This window comes from Nannospalax galili, unplaced genomic scaffold (assembly GCF_000622305.1).
Source record: "Nannospalax galili isolate Female #2095 unplaced genomic scaffold, S.galili_v1.0 scaffold100, whole genome shotgun sequence".
In the NCBI taxonomy this organism is placed as follows: domain Eukaryota; kingdom Metazoa; phylum Chordata; class Mammalia; order Rodentia; family Spalacidae; genus Nannospalax; species Nannospalax galili.
Window position 1 is genome coordinate 4,064,313 of NW_008352891.1, and position 11,028 is coordinate 4,075,340.

At 50.1% G+C, this 11,028-nt stretch overlaps 1 protein-coding gene across 10 annotated transcripts in view; it reads right to left on the minus strand.

Annotated features, from left to right (window-relative positions):
• Greb1 (growth regulating estrogen receptor binding 1) overlaps positions 1–11,028 on the minus strand; it is a 160,576-nt gene that overhangs the window by 52,493 nt on the left and 97,055 nt on the right. For 9 of the 10 annotated variants that reach the window (XM_017802495.1, XM_017802491.1, XM_017802492.1 and 6 more), the window contains 5 exons: positions 9,413–9,556; positions 7,134–7,262; positions 3,334–3,447; positions 2,765–2,908; positions 517–702 (listed from right to left, as the gene is read on the minus strand). In XM_017802495.1, the coding sequence (XP_017657984.1) occupies positions 517–702; positions 2,765–2,908; positions 3,334–3,447; positions 7,134–7,262; positions 9,413–9,556 (717 nt within the window). The remainder of the gene's footprint in view (positions 1–516; positions 703–2,764; positions 2,909–3,333; positions 3,448–7,133; positions 7,263–9,412; positions 9,557–11,028) is intronic. The other variant, XM_029554590.1, reaches the window with a different exon arrangement.

Consider the following 11,028-nt stretch of genomic DNA (forward strand, 5'->3'; position numbering starts at 1 on the left):
CTCCCACCCACAGCCCCCACCCCTGCTCCCTCCCATCCACTGCCCCCACCCATGCTCCCTCCCACACACAACCCTCACCTGTGCTCTCTCCCTCCCACAGCCCTCACCTATCTCATCTCTTTCCCACAACTCTCACCTGTCCTCTCTCCTCAACTCTTCACAAGGCTGTTCTCACTTGTGGTCAGGTCTCTCTGCTCAGAGGGCTTTCCTGATGACTCTAAATGGACCCCACATGCCCACACCCCATCTGTTTCCTACTTGCTGCTCGTTTCTCTTTTAAAGTTGTGCTGACCCTCCCTGAGGGCAGAGTGATGGTTTCATTCCCTGTGTCTGTGTCTAGAAGAGTAGGTGAGTGGTCTTGGAATCATTTCATTGCAATCTACATGCATCCCTCCATTCGCTGACCCCTCAGTGGGGTGGTAAGGCACCTCTGTCATCATATTCATCTCTGACCTCCTGAGTCTAGTTGGTCCTCACAGGGAGAGCCATCCCCAGGCTCACAGGCTCAGGGCTCACCCAGCTGGACGAGGTAGTAGACGGTCAGCAGCAGCTGCATCTCCTGGGAGATGGGCTGCACAGTGGAGGCGCCATGCTGCTCATATGCCCTGGAAAGCGACTGGGAGTTCTGGTAGCATGTGTACAGCAAGGGGCTGACGACCACATCGTTCAGGTTTCCGCAGAGGTAAGGGAAGTTGCCATGTCCTAGGGGAGAAGAAACAGTGGCTACTTGACCTGTGGATTCTCTGCAGAGCCACTCCCAAGTTCTCCCAAGAACACCCTTTCTGGGAAATCTCGGGCCTCCAGCCCTTGCTGACCTAGTGCACCTGCTCTGCCCTCCTGGGACCTAGGACAGAGTTGTCATCTGTCACCTGGCCAGGGCATTTGTGTGTTCATGTTCAATCCCCTTATATTACATATGAGCAAGCTCAAGCCCAGAGAGAAGCAGTTCACAGAGAGCCAAACAGTCTTGGGAATGACCTTGAAACATCTGAGACTACTCACTGGTCCTTGCCTCCCAGTCTTGCACCATCCTGGGGCTCTGTGGCCAGGAATATACATCAGTGTCTAGATCCAAAGAGTCAGGAAACCAATAGTCCTTGACTGATGCTTGAGTGGACATTAGATTCATTCTGATGACAGCTCTTGGGGCAGAGCTGTGCAGCCTGGGCTCATGTCCCATCTGCATAAGGCCCTAGGCAAGAACTTGACCTTCATAAAACCTCAGTTTGCATTTGCACAATGGGGAGAAGATGGCAAGGGCTTGTGATGATGAGAATGAAGGTTTCCTTTATCACCAAATCTTACTATATACAGCTATATACAGGCATCCTTTGGGGCTTGTGGGCCAAGTAACAGACTTGGTAAGACACATACTGGCCCCACCCACAGCTTCAGGTTGAGAATTTAGGCATGTTCTGACTGTGGGGCAGGCCTGTGAATTCACATCTGCTCGCTCCTCAGGGATGCTGGGGTGGGAACTGAGACCACAGCTGGGCACAGGTGCTCATAATGCTCCTTACAAGAGAAGGGACACCATGCTTGTCATGCAAGGGGATCCCGGAAGCTGCCCTGGGAGCCAGATGAAAGACAGGTAAGGAGGTACTGACTGGGCTTGGAAACCTAGGTGGGTTTTCAGCACACAGCAATGGATGGGAGTCAGGGAAGCAAGTGAACTTGAACAAAGAAGAGGATCTATACTCTGAGACCACTCATTGTGAGGCGCAGCTCTGCACAGCGCCCTTCTATGGGGTACCCTGCTTAGCACAGGGTCTACCTCTGAGCCCTGAAGCCTATCCCAATTCTGCTTCTCGGCTTCTCACACACACAGAATCTGGCATGGAATACATAGCAGGATAGAATGCGGGCCTCAGGGCACCACAGAAGCACCTAGTCACTGGCCTAGTTCAAGGTCAGATTTGTACTCTACTTTCTGAATATTGTGTCCCTTTTTGTTCCTGGATTTGGGGAAATTGGCTCATTTAAGGAAAAGAAATCAGTGCCCTGTCTTAATAAGCAATCACTGCCTCTTCCATTTTCCTGACATGCTCCCTTCTCTCTCTGACAAGCAGAATGCCAAATGTGCAGTTAAGGATTTAGAAGTACATAGCCTTCTATGCCTCTCGAGCTGCATAGTGAAAGCTGTCCTCAGGCACATCCTCTGGAATCTTCACATGGCCTCACATTGCTAAATGTCCAACTCATTGCAAAAGGATTTCTTCAACTGAGCCAAAATTCTCCCTCCAGGTAGTATGCACTAGCCACCACACAGAGAAGACCCAATTGCGCCCTATTTAACACTTCTACAGCAGTGACCATGACTACTATGGCTCAATCAAAGTCAGAGTACATGGCCCAAAATGCATGGATTTGGCTGACAACAGGACAAGCCATCAGGCCAGGGAGGGTTCTCTAAAGCAAGGGGTTGCTTTGTCTATCTCTGAGTCCTCAGTGCTCAGCACTGGGCAGGTTACTGTGGTAGGGGCTCTGTGAAACAGAAAATGAAGGAAAGGACCTGAACAAGCAAGTTTCACGGGGCAGAGTCACTGCACGCTGGCTGTGGCAAACTGACATGCTCTGTAGTTCTCAGCACCCTGTGGAGCTAACATCATGGCTGGTCCCCCTTCACTCTTTCATTGCCCTGGAGAACTTTAGTTTGGACTCAGGGGGAATCCCTTTGGAGTCGGACTCAGATGAGGTTACATTTTTGTCTGGGATTTCCTACAGACTTTCCTACCTCCACTGTTGGGTACACAGCTGTACTTGCCTTTGAATATCACCGGCTTGGCCTTGCATATTTTCAGCAAGTTGTCCGGAACAGACACTGGTTCACCGGAGGCTACCACAGGGATGGTAACTGAAGTTGATCCCACCAAGCCAGCCTGGGGTATGCAGGACATGCCTGAACCTTCTAGGAACACACCAAGAGAGTTAATAAAACATCAGATGAGGCCCAGCACCCCTGACATCCAACTAGCTGACAAAACTGCTAACTTACCCATCTCCCTATTTATAAAACCCATGGGCTCACTCAGTCCCACAGTCCCCACCACCTCTTCAACACCCAGGCCCACAGTGTGACAAACAAGCTTTTAGATCTTGCTAGGATCAGGGAACTCCTCTCTACAGGACACTAGATCTCATTAAGCAGCTGACCCATGAGAAAGAGGTCCTTCTGCTACACCAGGGTCTGCCCACCCAGAAACCTCTCACTGATCTGCCTACCCACATGTGCACAAATACACAGACATGCATCTGCACATGCACATACCCTAACAGGATCACTGCCACCACTGGCAAGTAGGTTTGGGATTGGGTAAGGCCACAGTCACTTACCATGCTTAGCTCTGTTGCCACCACCCTGAGGGAAGCCACCATCTGCAGCTGATGGAGACTCTGGAGACCACCCTTTGTGCCGTTTTTTGGGAGGCCCAGAGTTTGGCAAGATACCTAGGCAACAGTCAGATCATGAGTTAGACTGTTATTGGCAATTAGCATCAGTAAAACTTACCCTTGATTTGGAGAACACATTTATTGTTATGTTTTGTTTATGATGCCAGGGCTCAAACCTAGGACTTCGCACATTCTAGGAAGGTGCCATACCACTGAATCATAGTTTTACACTGGCTTTTAAGTATCTAGGCAAAAAAAAAAAATCCTGTCATTTTTTTATAAATGTTTCACTCCAAGATTTTGTTTAAGCTGTATCTCTCTAAGTTTGAGCTCTTTGGTCTTTAAAACAGAAAAAAACAATAATAAAACCTACTCAGAAAGTGGTCCAATCTGGAATAAAGAGAATACAGGTAAAACACTTGCATGAAACACTTAGTCAAAGGTTTGAGCTCAAGAAACTAGCCGGCCAATTTGAAAAAAGAAATTAAATGGCTGGGCTTCTGCAGCTAAATAGAAAAAAAGAAAGAGAGAGAAAGAGAGAGGGAGAGAGAGAGAGAGAGAGAGAGAGAGAGAGAGAGAGAGAGAGAGAAACAAACAAGCTGCTGCCAACCACATCATCATCCTATGCATTAATAGGGTTCTACAGAGGCCTTCCTGAATTCAATGCACTACCACAATTTTGCCACTTGGGGGCAGTACTGATACACCAGTGCCCCCCCAATCCCCACTCCCACAACCTGTAAAGTGAATTTGAGATTAAAAAGAACAGAAATTGGACTTCCTGCTGCTCATGAGTCATTGCTGCCCACTCTAGATAGCAGTATGCTCATGACTCAAGCTATATTTGTAAGTGATTCAAAATGCCCAGAACTGGTTACCATAGTTTCTTGAAAATCTGGACACACATTTGTCCATCTCTAGAGCCTGTCTCAGCCCAGCTGTACTTTAAACTCACCTGGACACTTTAAAAACTGTCTGTCTAGACACAAGCCCAACGTAGGAAACCCAGAAACTCAGCATGTGAAAAGGCCAGGCATCCTGACACCAGGGACTCCCTAATAATGTGATCCAGGCGTCGAGACTGGCAGGCTGAGGGCAGTGGCTCAGGATGACCAGAGAAGGAGCTGTGCAGACCTGGCAGGTACTCATCAAAACTGTTCCTTCCTGGGCTCTGTCTAGGGCTGCCACATTGGGTCTCTGAGGTGACAATGAGAACACCCCCTTGCACTAGCACCCCAATTATTCTGATACATGCTACCATTTGAGAATGATGGCTAGAGACTCCATTGAAAGTAACCTCAAATGCTTTAACCTCATCCTTAAACTGACTAAAACTGAGAAAATAAAGTAGAAAAAAAAAAAGATAAAATGAAACGAAGGACTTTATTTACAAACAGCTTTCAAACCAGCAGGACCCTCTCTCCTCATTCCACCCACCTCACCAGGACTTCTAGAGGACTGTCATCACCATTCCCACCTGCACCAGGTGTCCCACTCTCCAAATATCAGCCCCAGGTCCAGAGAAAGGGCTCCTTCCAGACGAGGGGAAGTGATACTGGAACTCCTAAAGGGTGGGGCTGGAACTGAGAATCCAGGACAGATCTACAGGCATCCCCTACCGCACTCTATGAGGCCAACCCTAGATAGAAGTCAACCCTAAATGTCTCTATGTGGACTCTCAGCCCGTAAGTCTTCTCAAAATGTCACCAGGAACTGATACCAGCATAGACCAACTGTTTATATCTAGAGGGAACCCTATTTGGCATTTGGAGGGAGACCGTTCACAATGCAGCCCACTCACTGCAGGACTGTTAGCCTCCTGCCCAGCCTGGGTCTGGGACAGCACCGCAGTAGGTTTTCAGCCATTTCCCACCCTCCACCAGGGGGCAGAATTTCAGTGAGAACAGTAAGTGGCAGGTGGTATGAAACTGACCTGTTACAGCCTGGTTTTGAGCATCCCACCCAGGCACAGAAGTTATAGCAACTCCAACATATGCCTCTGCTCCTCAACTCTGTGACCCAGATCAGTCAGTGTCTGACACTGAGTCCCTCCGTCAGGCTCAACCACAGCCATGTGCCGGGGACTCCAAGGTGCCTTCAAAGGTCATCAAAATAGGAAACCTGAGCACCCCAACAGAAGCCCTTCTGTGGGAATGGAGGGCATGGCCCTGAGTTGAGCTCTTGAAGCCATCTAACAGGGATGGGGCAAGTGTGGAGAGTATGGAGAGAGAGGAGCTAGGTGTGGCTACGACCATGAGACCACCGAAGGGGTGAGGTGTTGAAGGCAGGGGATGAGGCTCAACAGGCTGCTTGTGGCATTCAGAAAGGCTTTGAGGTTGCACTAGGAACTATCTCCATTTCTCACACACCTCCAAAGAGTAGGGCTCAGAAACATCCTTAAGTCTAGCTCAGAAGGAACTTCTGCAGGCTAGCTGCCCAAAGCCAAGGTCATAGGGCCTCAGGCTGACAGAGGACCTGGTGCCTTGCATGGACTGGAGGCTAGGTTTCCATAGATCTTAGCTTAGGGAGGAAGACATGGACCATAAGGGGTCCCCTGTCCTAATGACCAGCGGCCACTCCTCAGCCATTTGGTGCCCCAACTTCAGCATCTGGAGAAAAAGCAGCCACAGGAGGAAGGTGGGAGCCTTGAGAGTAGGCCTGGAGGAAGGACGGTTCCAGGATGGAGAACCCACCAGGACTGGGGAGCCTTGGATTCAATTTTTTTAAATATTTGCTGCTTCAGCAAAGGGTTATATGATCCACAAGATTTTGGCCAGGAATGCCCTTTCCTGGCACAGTGGAGAGGGATTCGAGCCCAGGTTGCTTCTCTGAACCTGTCTCTTCCTCAGAGCTGAGAATCAAACCCAGGACAACACATTCTACCCTTGAACTGCAACCCCAGACCAGGATGGATGATTTCTAAGTGCCTTTCCACTTGGATCCTAAGCTCCAACTCAGCTATGTGCATGGGGAGGGGGGGAGGAAAGGAGGAGGGGAGGGGGGGAAGGAGGGAGGGAGGGCAGAGAAGAGTCGCTGTGACATTCTTAGGAGCAGCATGGTAGGGACAGCACTGGACTAGGAGTATGAAAGCAGCCCTCAAGTCTTGTTGCTCCCTTCCCCCCATACCATCTCCAAAATGCAGCTCGGTCATCACCTCCTCCCATTACTCAGCTATCACCTTCCCTCATTGCTCTGCTACAACCTTCTCCAGGTGCTTTTACCACATCCCCAAGGTGTAAAGGGACAGACAAGCTTCAGTGGCTATGCTGACACAGATAACAGCCACTATCCATTGGAGAGCTGCCAGATGTGCAGAAATTCTGCATAGCTCCTCCTCAACCCTCAGAGTAGCATTCTACCCCAGAGGAGGCAATACTGAGGGAGGCTGCAAGACAGAACTGGGCTCCGAATCCACAGTTATCTGCTTCTGGTGCCCATGCTCTTCCCCAACACTCCCCATCTTCCTGACTTCTGGTTCAAGAGAGATTGCCTGTCATCGGCACAAAGCCCTGATTGCTCCTCAGCACACATGACACTTCTCATGTGTGACTCATATGCACCGGGCTGGGTCACAGACCCATGGACACAGAGGTACCTGTCCTGATGCTCACAAAAGCAGCATGAGATTCAGAAGGTTTCCCAGTCCCATGGCTCCCATGGCTCCCATGGCTCCCATGGCTCCCATGTCCTCTCTGGTCAGAGCCCAGAGCAGGACACATCACCCCCAAGACTAGCGGCACTACCTAAGGCTGAGGGCCGTGGCAGGGCCGACAGGTTATTCTTCACCAGCTGTGGGTGCTTGGGGGAATCCTTGCCATTGAAGACAGCTGGCCCTGTTACTGTGGTCAGTGAGGGGTGATCAGAGGCTGGTCCTGAAAGCAGAAAGGACAGAAGGAAGGTCAGGCCACAGGCTGCTCTGTGAGCCAGGCAGACAACTGGCTTTGCATTGAGGAGTCTCATCAGGTTCTTGACATGATAATTCTGCCCCACAAGGGAGGACACATGGACACACACACACAAGCACACACATCTGTGCATGTATGCACATGTACATACTTGCTCTACACTCAAACACACATACATGTGTACACATGCAGAAACACATGCACAGGTGCACACTCTGCTGTGTGTGTATATACATGCACATGTATGCATACATCAACACACTCACAGGACCACATGTCCATAAAACATATGTGCATGTATGCATATACATATGCACATTCCTATGCACATATAAAATGCATACATATGAATGTACACTCTTGATTTCACACATGTATACACATATACATATGTATGCACATAGGAACATATGCACATATGCTCCTGCTCATACACACAAGCACAGATAAACATACTCAAGCACACAAGTATACAGGGAACCAATACACACAAATACATACATGTGCACACACTTAGAAACACACATCTTCCTACTCTCACGCATGTGAACAAACATGGACACATATGAACATAAACATACAGGAGCCATGTACTATCCTGCTCACACCCCAGTGGGCCCAGTCTGGGTGAGAGGATGATGTGGGGGCACATGAGTGGTCAGGGGTCCCTAGCTTCCAGGCCCACACCCAAAGTGGTTCTACTTCCTTCTACCTCCCTTCCACCCTCTAGAGTTTGTGTCAGAGCACAGCCAGGAAGTCTGTCAGGTTAGCAGCTATTGAAGTCTGGGCTGCTTATAGGACCTGGGTTCCCCAAGTCTGAGGATAATTCTGGGGGAAACCATACAATCCAGTCCCCTAAGGTTGCCTAACTACTCTATTAAAATAGTGCAAGTCAACTGGATTAGTCTAGAAGGTTTCAAGTTGGAAGCAACATGCAGATGCAATGCCACGAGGGGTATAGTTCTGTGCTGATCAGTCCATGTCTGCACCCCAGTTCTACCACTTATGACCTATGAGTTCTGTACCTATTGAACCTCCCCAAGCTTCCAAGTCCTCTATAAAATGAGGATGGTGACAGCAGCAACTGACAGAGTCACAGTGCAAAGAGCCGAAGTAGCAGACATGATGTCCATGTATGGAAAGTGTTGGCATGGGGCAAGCACCCTGCGGAGCTGGTCTCTAATCTCATTTAGTTCATACACCCACCCTGCAAGCTAGATGGAAAGAGTCCCCCACGTTACACACGGAGAAACAGAGATTCAAAGAGTTCAGTTCTCAGATCATTCTGCAGAGGGTGGCAGCTGGAATCTACACCAGCACTCAGGTGGCAGGAACAGCAGACTCCCCAGATCAAAGTGGCAGAGTAGTGAGGGGCCTGGGCACAGGAGGACAGAGAGGCCACAGAGGCCACCCTGTGGAAAGAGGCCGGGAGCCTCCAGAGGAGAACATGTCCCAGCAGAGGTGATGGATGTGTCTGCAGAGTCCAGGACACTGATTCTCTGGCCAGAAGGCATGAAAACCACTAATGGCTTTCCAGGGTCTTCAGGAAGGCTGATGTCTCTGGACACAGTGGCCATGCTTGTAGATGTTATCAGTGTAGCTAAGTGCCAGGCGTGTGAAACAAAAACACCTGCTGTGGAAACTTGCCTCCCCTAACTCCTCCCTGTGAGGTCCTGGGCAAGCCTCAGTCTCCCCAAGCCTCAGTTTCCCAATCACTCCACTGCTCACAGGGCCTGGGGAGGCTTATTGAGACACATGCACAGAGCAGGCACACGCACCATGAGATAGAATAGCAGGAACCTAACCTCAACCCCTTCTAGAACGCCACTTCAAATGCTGACTTGGTACCTGTCATCCACTAAGCTCTGTGCTGTGACCTGAGGATGCAGAGGGACTCTAGCACAGGATCCCACGTGAGGGGTCACGTTCCTTATCAAACAGGCCAGCAGCAAAGCTTTCCAAATGTAAAGTCCAGCATAGCATGTGTTCCCAAAGCTTATAAGCCACAAACTCAAAATGACATAGGACAACAACCTGCCAAGAGTGCCCTTTATTTCTTTTTTAAAATGCTGACTCCAGGTCCATGGCTTTAGCACCTGGGATACCTGTCATCTCACCTGCCTGCTGTGCTCTCACAGGGACAATGGAGTTCGTCCCAGGAACAGGGTCACTGGGGAAGGCAGCTAGAGACCCTGAGCCCTCCAGCAGTGGAAAGAGAGAACTGGAGCAGGTGTTGGCGGAGTTCTGCCGGCTTCTGAACTCTGATGGAGACAAGAAGTGTATGTGAAATTCAATTGGCTCTTCTCCAACGGCTATAGAACGACTTCCCAGGGCAGAATTTGTCTACAGGGGAGTAGGACACATGGATATTTAGAAGAAATGTCAGCATCCTGCTGGTCTTTGCTTTGGTGTGTTGCTAGGGCAGGGGTGTAATGTTCTATCCTGGCTCCCTGATAATGGGTGGCTCTATCAACAGAGAGAATAAGAGTACCCGGGGGTGGGGAGTGGGGGAGGAATAAGATTTCCTTTCTAAGTATCCAAGGAGAGACAGCAACACCCCCAAGGTACCAGGATCAGCCAGGGCCTCCTTCCACCCCTAAACTATCCACTGTCATAAAGACTGCCTCCCAGCAGCAGATCTAACCTGTGAGGTACTAGTCAGCACAAGAGAGCAAAGACAGTGAATTGGACCCACAGGGAAGATCAGCATCATCCACAGAACCTAGAAACTGACAGGCACATGGCAGGAACTCAAGAAACAGAGGGTAGCATAAGGGAAGAAGAGAGGAAGGAAAGGGAAAGAGGCAGAGTAGGGAGAGGAGAAAAGGGAGGCGTGCCCAGAGCCGCTCACACCCAAGACTGTTGCCCTCCACTCACCGAACCCGTGTACAGGATTCCAAAAGATGCAGAAAAGCAAGGGATAGAAGGACGTCTCTCTTAGGCATGTCTGGGAAGTTCCTTCTAGGACATGCTCCACTGCCCAAGGCAGGCCTCAGAAAACCCAACCCCACTGCCTGTCTCCTCAGCTGACAGTTGACAGGAGAGGTACAATGGAGACCAAGGAGGGCCACAGTGGAGCCTTTTCCTAAAGCTTGGTGAAGCTGGAGCCCAGTACAGCCTTGGGGACCAGTACCCAGAGCTGCTCTCTCTGGTCACAGCAAGCAGGGCTTGGGGCTGCAGAAGGTGGTGATGGATTGGCCTGTTCAAGTCAAGTTTTCTCAGCTTCAGCACAGAAACATCTTTCAACTGCATTCTCTTGCTGGGGGCTGGACTACATACTATGGGATGTTCCTCCCTGGTCCTACCCCTAGATGCCAATAGCAGCCTCCAGTCAGGATGATCAAAAAACATCTAGGGCTGAGCATGGCAGTACAGGCCTTTAAAATTCCAGCACTCTGGAGGCAGAGTCAGGCAGAGCTCTGTGAGATCAAGGCTAGTCTAGTCTACACAGTGAGTTCCAGGCCAGCTGGGGCTACAGAAACACCCTGTATCAAAAAACGAAGAAAGAAGAAGTGGCGAGGGGGGGATAAGGGAAGGGAAGGAGGAAGGAGGAGGGAGAAGGGAGGAGAGAAGGGAGGGAGGAGGGAAGGGAGGGAGGAGGGAGGAAAAGGAAGGGGAAGAAGGGGAGAGGGAAGAAGCAGGGGAGGGAGAAGATGAAGAAGAGGAAGAGGAGGAAGAGAAAGGAAGAAGAGGGGAGAGGAGGAAGAGAAGGAGGAGGAGGAGGAGGAGGAGG